General features: G+C 40.9%; 1 protein-coding gene across 4 annotated transcripts in view; it reads left to right on the top strand.

The window, feature by feature from the left end:
• Positions 1-14,646, top strand: part of CDH18 (cadherin 18) — a 560,265-nt gene that overhangs the window by 258,959 nt on the left and 286,660 nt on the right. For all 4 annotated transcript variants that reach the window (XM_061589839.1, XM_061589822.1, XM_061589830.1 and 1 more), the window contains exon 3: positions 9,067-9,560. In XM_061589839.1, coding sequence (XP_061445823.1) covers positions 9,333-9,560 — 228 coding nt within the window. In that variant the 5' untranslated portion in view covers positions 9,067-9,332. The remainder of the gene's footprint in view (positions 1-9,066; positions 9,561-14,646) is intronic.

Below are 14,646 nucleotides of genomic sequence, written 5' to 3'. Positions count from 1 at the left end.
ACTAGAACTTTATCCCTCCCTCCCTTCCTGCCCCCCGTCAACTCATTTAATTATTTATTTTAATTCCAACCAGCTACAGCTGCCTCTTGAGATATGGAACTCAGTTTGTGAGGGTTCCTGGGAGACAACATAGTAGGATGGCTCAGTGGTAGCATATGTTGTTCTCTCTTACATGGGAAAAAAGAAAAACTCCAAGAGCCAAAGGTATCAATCAAGTATTGATTGTAGAATTAGAAGCCTTAAGTAGTTTGAGCTAGTGTATTCTGCCAGAGATAGAATTTGTACAATAACATAATGTCTTATCAGTAAAACTAATCAAGCATTGTAAATACTGAGGGGCCTCACGGAAATAATAATTTTGAAGGCACAACAAAAATCATATGTGCAGATATCCCATAAAAAGCAAAAGCAAAAAAAAAAATCTTATAAATGGATTTTCAAGACTACCACATAGCGACAGTTGTCTACAATAGTGTTGAACCAGATTATTTTGCAACATAAGCTTTACTTTTTTTTTTAGCAGGGTCACAGATACCCATTTACAAGAAGTATCCTGGTGAAAAAGGAAAATAAGCAATCTCTGGAAAATCAAATTGTGGAATTTGTCTAACAGAATATTGGTTACATGTTGAGTGAAGCCAGGGTATTTAATGAAACATGTCCTTCATGCTTCATGTCCTTCAGAAACATAAGTACAAAGTAGACTTGAGTCACTTCCAGGTGACCTGTTTATTGAGGATTCATCCTGATTTGTTTGCACAAAGTTTGTGGGGAGGTCAGACAGCATTGGCTATTTATTGATAATTTATTCTGTTTGTTTGCATAGAGGTTACTGGATGCTGCTTCAAGCAATTGTTATCTCACAGTTTCTAGTACATTTTCCTGACACTTTCCTTATCACAAAGCGATCAATTTTTGGTGGGAAGCAGGTTTGTTGCACAAGAGTACCAAATAAACTTTAATTGCACAATCTGAATTTGCTGGTATTAAATACCACCCCAAAATAGTGACAGTCTGGAAGCAGTCTTAATGTTCTTATTAATTAGAATACAGTAAAACTTAATGTCACTTTGTTACTCAAAAGGATAATTGGTTGTATCTTGTACTAATTTTTCAAGCAAAATCAGTATTTCCTTCTTTGAGTCTTCCTTGTTATCACATGCCTTTGAAGACTTAATTTTGAGAAATATGACATACCATGAAACAAAGAATGAGGATACAGGGAATTGACATGATACAAATGGATAATAATATATGGCCCCACACAGATGATTTTCAGATCCTAAGGTAAGAATAAAGCTATCTCATAAAGGATAGGACCACAGTGGAAAAGAGATATATTAACATGAACTGGAGACAGAATGTTTATGTTTCTATTACGAATAAGCTATGGTAAATAATTTTTGGAGAATAAACAATCCTAACCAGTTTCTGTTTTGCACATTGGAAGATGTGAATCAAATGTCCAGAAGTAGATCTTGATAGGCTGCTATTTAAAAAAAAAGGAAGAAGAAAGAGTCTCGGTGGATTTTGCAAGGGCATCCATTAAACAAAAGTGCTTCACTATGGTAACTAACTCTTGCTGTTTAGAATCAGGTGTTCCTTTTAGGTAGGTGCATGCTGCATCCGCCACCAGCTTTGGGTAATAACTGACACAACAGTGGTTTTCTGGATGAAAACTAGGGATGTGCTAGAATTCCACAAAATTCAGATTTGGTACTGAATTTTCCATTAATCTGCTTATTCCCAATTGCTGAGGATAGGATTTTAATATAGCAAATTTCCGTCACAATTTTTAATTCCCTCAGCCCTCCGCTGGCAGGAAGCACCCATGGGACTTGGCCAGCATTAGAACTCCAGCGTTGTGTAAGCCAAGGGACCTGGGCTCCTGTTGGTCAACCAGTGGGAGATGGTGTGTGCTGTATGAGGTCCAGCTCTGCAATATCTCTTTTGATGAGCATATATGTGAACATTGACTTATGTGAAATTAAGATTTTTTGCTCCAATATCCTTAACTTTACACTTGTTTACATTGAATTGCATTTGCCATTTTACCGCCTATTCACTCAGCTTGGAGAGGTCCTTTTGGAGCTATTTGAAATCCCTTTTTGTTTTAACCACCCTGAACAATTTAGTATCATTAGCAAACTTGGCCATCTCATTGCTCACCTCTAGCTCTAGATCATTTATGAACAAGTTAAAAAGTATAGGTCCCAATACCCATCCTTGGGGGACTCTACTTTCAATATCCCTCTATTGGGAGAACTGTCAACTTATTCCTACTCTCTGCTTCTTGCTACTTAACCAATTCCTGATCCAAAAGAGGACTTCTCCTCTTATTCCATGACTGCTAAGCTTATTCAGGAGTCTTTGATGGGGTACCTAGTCAAAAGCTTTTTGAAAGTCCAAGTACATTATGTCAGCTGGATCACCTCTATCTATATGCTCAAAGAACTCTAACATAGTGAGACAGAACTTACTTGTTGCAACCAAGGAATCAGGTTCTGTGTGATGTCACCAAGTCAGGTGTCAATACCCACAGGTGACAGATGAAAATTATAGGGATGGAACATTCCAGGACAATCACATTTGATTAATGCATGACAGGCCACTATGCCACCATATGCTCTGACTATGCAAACCATCAGATTATGTGAACCACTGCTTTAGTAACACACCATCAGGCCACTTCAATCCTCTGGGGTACTTTTGCATCTCTCCACAGCCTCCTTTAGAGCCATGCCAACCAGCCTAGTCATGGATGAATATTCTTCTGCCCAGCAGGCCAGGTCAGCTTTCATTGCCAGCTCCAGATCCATGCCCTTCAGCACACAACAGTTGTTCTCTCCCAGATGCATTAGCAGCAAATCGTGTGGGATCCACTGGTCAACCAAAGATCACAAAGCGCTGGATCTCACGGTCAACCAAAGATCACAATTCATTCCACCTAATACCTTGTTTGGAAATCCAGGATTCATTGGCCTGTGCCAACAAGCACAGTTGATTGGTCCAAAGTGTGGATCTTGCATGATGTTTTGCCCAGTGTACAATGCTATGCCCTACAATCCATACCCTCCTTTGGCCTGAAACAATTAATAGATTACTGACACAGTGGGAACCCCTTGAGGGCAGATGTACCCCTGGTTGACCCAAGGTTTTTATCTGGGTTGCAGGCAATGATGTAGTGGCCCCAATCCAAAAGAAATGTGTGGTGTATTCATCCGCGGGAAAGCCCACTCTGGCCAAGCAAATCTTAACTACTCCAGTGAACTGGTGCCTCAACAGAGGAGTAGCATCCTGATGAATAAAAAAAAACTTCCCAGACCTTGGGGCCATAGTTGGAGGTAGGTTCTGGCATCCCTCAGTGGGCAGAGACCCTTAATAGGGGACAGCTTCAGAAATAGGAAGGACCCTTTGGCCTTCAGGTCCGTCTTAGATCTGTGTATGGTCAGAGTAAACACAGATTTTGTGACAGCTGCATCTTTTAATTGGAGGGAGAATGCTGAAGTTTCCCCTTTATGAGGAACTCTACATTTGGTTACCCTCAGGGCTCCACAGAATACTGGAGTGAGGGCTGCGTGGAAGAGGGTAGCTTTGTAGCTGGACCAACAGACCATGGGTAATAGGTCCAATAGGAGTGCCAGAATGTCTGTAGTCCACAATAAGTGGGTCATTCCATTTCCAATCATGAATGGCCCTGCATACCCAAAGGAGTTGCAGGGGCCAGAGGAACCCTGACCCTTGGAAAATAAGGAAATGGCAGTTGGGTGTGAAATGATCTTTGGCACACACCCCTGGTCTCTCAGACAGATATTTTAGACCCATTGCCTTGCAAGCTGGCCAGGGTTTCCATGACACCTGAGATTTGGTCCTCCCTAGATAATCAATAAGATCAGAAGATGGAAGATGCAACAGTGTGCAATATTCCCTGAATTATGTTGTTGTCCCAGTTTCCTACAGGGCTTCTGGGAATGGCTCTGGTTCCAGATTGGCCATGGGCACCAGCAATCGAATCTGCTTTCCTGAAAGCAAGACAAGGCATCAGTGATGTTGTTGTCTACACCTGGTACGTGGCAAGCTGAAAAAAAAGTTAGCTTCAAGGCAAAGAAAAACAAATTCTCGCACCAGGCCCATTACCTGCTCGGAGTGCAGTGACTGCTTGTTAATTACCTTAACTACCGGCTGGTTGTCATACCAGAAGCAAACTCTCTTATCCCTGAAACGTTCCTTTCAGAGAATGACTGCTGCCACTGTGGGGAAAATCTCTGAGGTTCCACAGAACACCCATGGATTCCCAGTGCCTAGCACAGAATATCCATCCAGGGTTCATAAATTTATAGGTGAAGTTTAGGTGTCTAAGCAGGACCTGCAGCTCCCTGAACTTGCCCTTGCCCTTGTCCTAGATCTCCTGCAAGAGGGTCTGCAAGGTTGCCAGCTTATCCAGTGGAAGGTTGGAAGGGGCTGTGGTGAAATTTAGTTGGTTGCCTAGATAAGTTAGTGTGATGGAGGGCCTTTTTGTTTTTTCTGATACACCGAATGGCCTCTGGAAAGTAACCAGCAAATCCTTGCACTCCAGTGAATAGGGTATCATTCAGGTAGTGAGTCATCTGGTACCTCCCTACCACCAGCCCACTACCCACTCTAGAAATATGCTAGAAGTCTCAAAGGCTGCACAAGTGATGGAGCACACCATAGGAAATGCTTTGTCAACTTACCAATTTTCCCCAAACTTAAAGCGCAGGCAGTTGTAATACTGAGGGTGTGCTGGGAGCAGGTAAAAGGCTGACTGGATGCCATTCTTTGCCATGAGGGCTTGTTACGCCTGCATAGTGGTAATGCAGCTGCCAAATTTCTCCATTTTGCAACCAGATCAATTTCAGCACACAGTGAAGCAAACAGGAAAGGGGAGGCAGTCCTCAAAACGCTATAGAAATGTAATCTGGCCATAACACAGAGCAATCAGACAAAGCCTTCACTACTTAGGCAGCTGCAGTAGACTTTAAATGCACCGCATAGTGATAACCGAGTTCAGTCATTTGAATCTGTTCATTGACTGGAATGTGGATGAGGGAGAAAACCTGAATCTTTGTGGGAGCAAAGCTACAGGGAGGGGGTGATTTGGAGCAGGGAAATGGTTAAGCAGCCCCTTCCCTGCTGTTTCTGCATTCCCAGTTGCCTTTTCTGAAAACAGATTTTTCCAAATAGCCATAAGACTATTGTTACATGTGTTTATACCCTATTCTGTTGAGGCTTGAGGCCTGCAGAGGATGTAGCAATTCCAGTCAGGTCAGGTCCAGTCCAAGGTTGGCTCCGTGCAAGGCAAGGCAGATCAGGACCCCGGGCAGCTCCCAGTGGATCCTCCTGGCTGCAGTATGGGAGAGGCTATCTCAACCAAGGACCAGAGTCATCAGTCCTTGGAAGAGTTAAAAAGACTAGCATGCCTTTCCCTTCTACTACCCCCCCGTTTGGGAGAGAGCTCTATGCAGTCTTTAAAGGATACATAACTAATTCTGAAGTTGCACAAGTCTGCATGACTATGGAGCAGGAGAAGTCTGATGGGAAAGTAACATCCAGGCCTGGGCACTGTAGAAGATAGTGCTGAGGGCTCTCCTCTGGAGCGACAGGTGAGCCATCTGAATTTAAATCCTCATCAGGCTGACCCTAAGATTCTTGACAGTTTGCTTGTAGTTTGGCTATGGCATATGTTATATATGTGTGCCTCCTTGCATGAGGTGCCTGACAATAAATGTAGGTTTTACAGAACATGCACTGGGAGAGCACAGGATTGTGGTGCCAGGGCCCTTTCAATAAATTGCAATATGAGATCCAGTGTGCATATGTACAATTAGTATAAGCTTGACCATGTGACTAGGAACCCTCACACGTTCAGCCAACTTACACTGGTTGCCTGAAAAGAACTTAGGTCCAAGTCATGTGGGGTAACTGCAATATGGGTTGTCGCTGGGCACTTTGCATAGGTCTACTGACATTTCTATAAATTGTAACATAGCTTTGTAACATGTTTAGGTTTTATGTCTAATGTCATAAAGTGTGAATGTGGCAAGCATGTGATTGAAAACACATGTATCATTATACTCATCAGGGAAGCCATGATTGGTGGCAGCTGTCTGTTGAGTGCAGACTACGGACCTTAGACAGCAGGGCCCAAGTGCCTTTCTTCCCGCATCACTGAAGCAGCTTATAGGTAGTTTAGATCCTTGCCTCTCTGCAGTGCCACCATCCAGGTGGCCAGAGGACATACTACAGCTTTTTAGATCAGCAAAATCAGGTGACTTGAGATGCTAATAGGACCCCATCTGACCCTGACTACTGACTGTGGCTTTCTTCCGCACTCTGATTGCCTGTACCTGCTGAACTGCTGTTCTTCCTCTGGGTCACTGGCTCCGATGTCACCTCTGTGTTATATGTGTATCAGCTCATAAATGCAGATTTGGTTTATCTATCAGCTCCTGTTTGTCCAAGAGAACTGGAAATGAACACTGTCTCTTGCATGCTGTTTTGTACAAGTTAATATCAAATGATCATGTTCTATTTGCTCTTGGCTTAGGGAGAAGTAATTTTGTGTTGATTGTGCAAACGAAAAACAAAGCAAAACTGATGAATTATTTAAAATCATCTTACCCATGCAGTTATTGAAATCACTTCCATTCATAACTGTTGAGTGTTGCAGCTTTTGTTATTAATAATAATATGTGGAATATTTATTGGAAATTATAGGAAGAAGTGGCAGAGCCCTTATTCTTCCCACCTGAAAGATACTACTGGTTTCGGATGATTATATGATCAAAGTTAATACAGTATTTTGTGCTCCCTGGAAAGCAAATCACTTATAATCAATATTGCTAGCTTTATCTTTAGTTTCAGCATTTTTTCCAGATGTGTCAGTGAGCCACAGACTCACAAAGAACTGATCTAGACTTAGCAGGATCACTAAGAATGATTTTTTGGGAAAGACTAACTTTTGGGGGGGCAACAGAGGGAGGGAGTGGTGGATGTGGAGTGGCAGAATCTAATAGATATACATATAGATATTATTATTATTATTTAAATTTATATCCCTCGCCCTTCCTCCCAGTAGGAGCCCAGTGCACCATTGTTTTCCCTTTTCTTTTGGCAGAAACTCTAGTGCCAACTTTCTGTTGTAACTTGTTTTGTATTGGAAAATCTGTGTATCTCCAGGGTGGTTTGCTCCTTAATTAGTACAAAAGATTGGGCTGGTGTTTGCTCTCTGTCCTGATGACTCCTGATGGAACTGTTCTTGGATGGAGTACAAACACTGCAAAAGTGCCTGTTGTTCCAGTGGGAATCTTCATTTTGAAGCATGTGTATATAACGAGAGAGAAAAATCCATAAGCCATGCTGCAACCAGGGCATTTGGGATCCTGAATATTCTTGTGACTTGTCTTAGTGCTTTTCATAAACCTGATTGGGAGGATCCTGGAAAGATAGTTTTAAAAAACTTAGTTCCAGTGGGTATTGAGTATATTATTCCTCTTCTTCTGTCACATTAGATTGTCAAACAATTCACTATGAAGGGTAGAGGTGTGATTACCATAAGATAATGGCACCCATGGGTGTGGGAGGGCTGTGCATGACAACCTGTTTCCTACAGCAGTTGCTTTGTTAGATGTGTGTGTGTGTTTGTGTGTGTGTGTGAACACAACAATATTCTGCTCCTTTCTCAACTCTCTGTCTCTCTCAGGAACATTGGCATCTCCCCACCCCCTCAAAACACTTCCATAATCCTGACTCAAAAATATCTTTTTTTCTGACAGGACACAGCAACCTAGCATCAAAGAGAGAGAGAAATTACCATGTTCACTGTGTACAGTATGTTTGGGATCTGCAGGGATAGGGAATCAACAGCAGCCTTGGTCATAGACACAAACTCCCCATCACCACAAGCCTCTCGCCTCCTCCAATTCATTTCATTAGTGTTGAATTGTTTTTTTGTCACAGTTGCCAATCCAACACCCTTGCTGATTTCTTGCAAGGGCTTGGGATTGGTACAGATCCATGTCGTTATTGTTCAAGGTTTAGTAAATACACAATTCTCAGACTCTCAAAATATCTTCCACACAATATATTTGAAGTTTCCTCATCAGATGTTGTCTAAGTAATGATCCTGTTCCTGTTGTGTATGGGTTGAAGAGGGGTGGTATTATTCTAGTTATCCAGCTGCTAATGGCAGCTCAGTCCCAGAAACCTTGCTCCTTTATTCCAGATGCTTAATGACAAAGGAAGAGCGCTCTGCATGTGTTCTTTGCACATCAGTACTCAGAACACTGGCATGAAGGAAATGTGTGTTCTAAGATCTCAGGTCCTCTGTACATGTACCCTGACAAGCATGACTATCATCTGAACTTTATTTTTCATGTTTTGGTGAGCTGTCCAACAAGTCATTTCCTGGTGACGAAGGGTGAGCCTGATCTGTACCATGCAGATTGCAGGTGACCTCAGAGACCCATCATCATAAGATCACTCAAAGGTGTTCTTCAATGCAAGAGATTAGCCCTGCATGATTTTATAGAAATCTGCTACATTGTACTAATGTGGAAGGTTGTGGTATATCTCAGAGTATTTTCCTGATACTACTAATTTCTCTTGAGATGGAATGACATGAACTGTACTCACAGAAATATGATTATAAAGCAGCCTACTTGATAAGGTTTGTGAGGAATACCTGAGATAAGGAAATTGTATTAGTTGGCCAGAGCCTCAGGACTTTGGATGGGTTATAAATCTTCAAAATAAAACATAAAATATTTTTTTTGTATCAGAGCTTCACACTTTCAAGACTAGTCTGCACTAGTCTGCTCTTGCCATCTGCACCTCTTGAAACACTACACTAATTTTAAGATGCATAAACACATACCCATTTTCCATAAAAGGTTAAAAGGAATGTTGGTTGTTGTAGGGCACTCTCTTGGCAGAACCTGTTAATGCAGTAATAAGTGCATCATTGCTGGAGGTCAAAAATCTGAAATTACTGTTCTTAGAGATGTGTAAAGTGATTTTCTCCCTCTCTCCTTTCCCTCCCATTAGGTATAAAATGTGTGGCTCCAGCAGTCAGTTGTGAAGATCACAGAATAAACACCAACCACTTCCTCACTTTGCTTTTCATGATGTAAATGAACTGAGTCTCTGACCAATGAGCAGCTGAACCATGGACAGACTAAAAGAAACTTTCTGGACTGTTTTTTTAAATCAGTTCTTTTCTACCCCCATGGGAGCCTATTAACGGATAATAGTGGAAAGGCAAAAGAAGAGAAAGGGGAAGAAAACACCTTGAACTGGAAAGCGATCCTACAATGAGAATTACGAGCACGTCTTGCATCTGCCCAGTCCTAGTTTGTCTCTGTTTTGTGCAGAGGTGTTATGGAACTGCACATCATGGCTCCATCAAGGTGACCAGAAACCAGACCAAACATATAGAGGGGGAAACGGAAGTGCACCATCGTCCCAAACGTGGATGGGTGTGGAACCAGTTCTTTGTTTTAGAAGAGCACTTGGGACCAGATCCTCAGTATGTCGGAAAGGTGAAGTATGTTTTATGTTTTGCAAATGCCTTCTGTGCTGCAAATAATCAAAAACTTTCTTGGTTCTCAAGCATTTAGGATACACAGTTACCAGAACAACAAATAACTATTTATTACAAATATCCAATTTGTTAAGAGCATTCATAAAACATATGAAACCTGTGAAACATAATATGCTTAGTAAGTATATTATATTTTTGTTAGAAAGTTTGCACACACACCTTTCACACACATGCCACTAATATATGCACACAGCAAAATTTGCACAGACCAAGAAATCAGAATTTTGATGACTCACCAAATGTTGATCTTCCCAAAGGCACAATGAAATTTACATTTGCTAGATGTATTCACGTGTAAGTTTTCTTTTCTCCCAAGGGCTTATAGTTGTTCCCTAGAACTTCAATATATCCTAGAAACGACGTTTCCAATCTCCTGGAATGGGGGGTGGGGCAGCTAAAGGCTATCATTTCAAAAGTACTTCTTTGATAGGAGTAGCACATTTAATTGAACACAGTATCTTCCTGGACTCCTAGTCTATTCCAAGAAAGAATGGGGGATGGCAGATTATACTGGGTGATTAACGAGGCATTGTATTTATTTCAGTACATTATAGCCTAATTCAGGGGTGGACAGGCTTCTGTCTTGCAGGATCTATTTTCTGTTGTTACAAGGTCACCATGGTTCATACCACCAGAAGCAGATGTAAAATTCCTGCCTAGGCATCAGTTCCAGATCCACTATGGGCTTGAGTCCTATCTGAGTGTCATAATCTCATTTTGGAAAGAATGACTGAGGAACCTTTTTTTAAAAAGCCCTAACTATATGTGAAGATTTGTGGCATGACATATTTTGGTGGAAAAGAGTGGCACTTTGAATACATCAAACTTTTGATTGACTTCTTTCTTGATTTGTAATATGTAACATGTACATACATATATGTGTTAAAACAGGCCTGGGGGACCCGTGACTCTCCAGACATTGTTGGATTACAACTCCAAGTATCCCTAGCAAGCTGGCTGGGACTGATAAGAGTTGGAATCCAACAACATAAAAGAGGACCACAGGTCTCCATCCTGATATTTAAGATAGTTCTGAGGTGGAAGGTGGTAGAGCTTAAAGCTGTTTTGTTCCTTCTATACCCTTGGGTGATTGTGTGAATATATCTATGGTGTATTTTGCCTATCTGGAACATAATTAACAATCCGAGTCTGTGTAGTGTGCTCATGTGACACACCATCCAAATTGTACTTAGAAATCCCTCTCTGTTAATTGTGGGATATCCATTAATAAGCTGCTGATCAGAGGATATAATCTAACAATGAAATGTTATATAGTCTGTGTTTATTGCAGATACTGGAACTATGTAGATCTTGGTAAAATTTCAGAGGAGGGGAATCTGTGTTTGAGCCTGTAATAAAAAAAAAGTAATGAACATTATTCAATAATGGTTATGAATAATGTACTGAATTAAAGTTAATGGACCTGTTGGGTTCTTTATAGCTACTTTTGTATATACTTTATGCAAATCTGTTGATTTTAGCATATCAGCTTATATATACTTTGGACTTTATAATTCTGTGTTTTATTTTATAATAGTGTTGTGGTTTATTTTGACTTTTCAGAAACATGAGCAATTAGTAATTAAGAAGTAATTTGTAGAACTCAATAACGTTAATGAAGGAGCAGAGCTGGTGTACAAGTAGATAATGTATACATCTGTTAAGTTTATTTAAATGCTAATTTTACTAGAAATATTTAAGATAAACATAAGAGGGTAGCCAACAGGGGTAGCCAACATAGTGCCCTCTAGATGTTGCTGGACTACAACACCCATCATCCCTGCTTTCAGGCCATTCTGGCTGGGGCAAATGGGAGATGGAATCATCATAGTTTCTATGCTGCCTTGCCATAGTAAACTGTGCTCAAGGGGATTCACAACATCATAACAGTTACAAGACATAACGAAATGTAAAGTCAGAAACAATAGATCAAATAAAACATCTATTAATAAATATGCAATAAAATCAAACAACCCACTGATAATTCATAAGGTCTAATGATAAAATGCATGAATGTGTTTTCCAGAACAATAGCATTCAGGGACTAGGAAACATGTATGAAATTAATTTATATTAGTACTGTCATGGATTTTAATGGAATAAGAACATGGCAAATAGACCCTTTGAAAAGATACTATGTATGGTAAGGAAAAGAGTACCTAAGATCTTATTAGTGTTGAGCGTGTTACTTCCTATGCCTAGGAAATGATCCTTCTGTTAAAATGGTCTCAAAATATCACTGGCCTTTTGTGCCATCACACCAAGGTTTTGACTTGTTCCATTTACCATTCAATTCTCAAAGCAGAACATTTCCTTCTGTTAGTACTGGGTCTAAGTACAAATTCAGACATCTTTCACTTGGTAGTAATTTTGTCAAGGTTCAACTTCTCACCCATGGTACAGCTTGATTGTATTGATTGAAAAATCTGAATAGCCATGCACACAACCCAGCTTGTGTAGGGAGTAGACTGCATCCTTTTTTCTGCCCACGTATGGATCGTAGACTTGGCAGGATTCCGAATAAGAGCAAACCTGCTATTGTGTTAGGCATATGTTACCTTCTGTCTGAGAAAAGGAGGAGATGGGGGGAAATGTTCATGCAAACAGGACATCAGAACAACTTTGGTCACAGCATAGCATGGAGGGCACAGGAAGCTCTAGTGATTTGTGTTTCACATTCTCCATACATCTCGAGACTGTCAAAACTTAGGTGTCCATCTCCCTTCCCTGACTCCCCACAGGTGATCAGATATGCTATCCTCACATGAGGAGTTTGTGAATAGGACACAGGTGGCGTGAGGGATGTTGATTCCCTGCTCAAATTAGTAGCTCTTCCCCTTCCCTCCAGCGGAAACATTTAGTTAAATAAAAATTGGGAAATAAGTCATGAATTATCCAGCATAACATGTAGTTTGTCACTGAGGTGAACAATATGCCCTCCAACCACAAGGCTTTACCAGCCATTTTGGATTTAATCGATTTTGTGCTCAGAAAGTCATCTAAATTTTAATATCCTACTTGGCTAATGCAAAGACTTTAGATTGTATTCAACCTAGCACTAAGCCATAGAATCATAGAATAGAGTTGGAAGGGGGCTATAAGACCATCCAACCCCCTGCTCGATGGAGGAATCCAAATTAAAGCATACCCGACAGATGGCTGTCCAGCTGCCTCCAGGGTTGGAGAGCCCATCACCTCCCTAGGCAATGGGTTCAGTTGTTGTATTGCTCTAACAGGTGGAAAGATTTTTCTGATGTTTCTCCAAAATCTGGCTTCCTGTAACTTGAGCCCATTATTTTGAGTGCTGCAGTCTGGGATGATCAAGAAGAGATCTTGGCCCTCTGTGTGACAACCTTTCAAGTACTTGAAGAGTGTTATCATATCTCCCCTCAGTCTTTTCTTCTCAAGGCTAAACATGCCCAGTTCTTTCAGTCTCTCCTTACAGGGCTTTCTTTCCAGTCCCCTGATCATCCTTGTTGCTCTCCTCTAAATCTGTTCTAGTTTTTCTGCATCTTTCTTAAATCCTTGTCTTTTTTGCAGCCACATTGCACTGTTGGCTAATATTCAGCTTGTGATCACCAACAGTTTCAAGATGCTTCTTGCATGTAGTATTGCTGAGCGAAGTATGCTCAGTCTTATAAATGTGCATTTGATTTCTTTTTCCTCGGTATAAAACTTTGAACTTATCCCTGTTAAATTTCATTCTGTTTTCAGCACAATGCTCCAACCTATCAAGTTCACTTTGAATTTTGTTTCTTTCTTCCAGGGTATTAGCTACCTCTTCCAATTTTGTGTCATCTGCAAATTTAACAAGCATTCCCTGCACCTCCTCATACAAGTCATTAATAAAAATGTTGAAGAGCACTGGGCCCAGGACTGAGCCCTGTGGTACACTGCTCGTTACCTTCCTCCAGCATGAGAAGCATCAACAAGCACCCTTTGAGTATGATTCTGTAGCCAACTGTGGATCCACCTGATAATTGTTTCATCCAGCCCACATTTAGCTAGCTTGCTAATAAAATAACATGGGGCACTGTCAAAAGCTTTGCTGAAGTCGAGATATATTGTGTCCATAGCATTCCCACAGTCTACCAGGGAGATTACCCAGTCAAAAAATGAGATAAAATTAATCTGGCAGGATTTGTCCTTGACAAATCCATGTTGGCTTCTAGTCATCACTGCATTGTTTTCAAGGTGCTCACAGACTGACCGCTTTATAATGTTTCTAGGGATTTGTGTCAGGCTGACTAGTCTGTAGTTCCCAGGTTCCTTCTTTTTGCCCTTTTTGAAGATGGGGACATTAGTTCTCCTCTACTCATCCGGAACTTCACCTATCCTCCATGATTTCACAAAGATAATAGACAGTGGTTCCGAGAGTTCTTCAGCCAGTTCCTTCATTACACTAGGATGCAGTTCAGTGAGCCCTAGAGATTTGAACTCATTCAGAGTAATAAGGTATTATTTGACCATTTGTCTATCAGTCTGAACCTGCAGTACTGTCCCTTCAATTTTTACTTTTGCTAGCAGGGTCATAGATTCTCTTTTGGGAGAAGACAAAGTAGGAATGGAGCACTTCTGCCTTTTCTTTGTCATCTGTTATCATTTTGCTATCCACATTGAGCTGAACAGCTACTTATTTTCTCTGTCTTTTACTATGCATATACCCGAAGCAGATTTTTTGTTGCTTTTAGCATCCCTCACTAACCTCAGTTCATTCTCAGCTTTAGCCTTCCTGATGCCATCCCAACAGTTCTGTGCTACCTGTTTGTGTTCTTACTCTGTAGACTGGCCTTCTTTCTACTTCCTCTCTGTGTCCTTTTTTGTTTGTCCTTTTTTTCCCCAAGTTCAGTCGCCTTGGCTTCTATCTTCCAACTTCTATCCTTGTTGGAATTTTTTGGAATTGTGCTTTTAGAATTTCCTTTTTTTGAAACTCCCACCCATCTTAGATTCCTTTTCTCATTAGGATCACTTGTCATGGGACCTTACTTACTATTGTTCTGAATTTATTAAAATCAGCTTTCTTG

Source organism: Rhineura floridana, chromosome 1, assembly GCF_030035675.1.
Source record: "Rhineura floridana isolate rRhiFlo1 chromosome 1, rRhiFlo1.hap2, whole genome shotgun sequence".
NCBI classification, from domain to species: Eukaryota; Metazoa; Chordata; class Lepidosauria; order Squamata; family Rhineuridae; genus Rhineura; species Rhineura floridana.
Note: the sequence above shows the minus strand (reverse complement) of the source record. Positions and strands in the feature narration are given on the sequence as shown.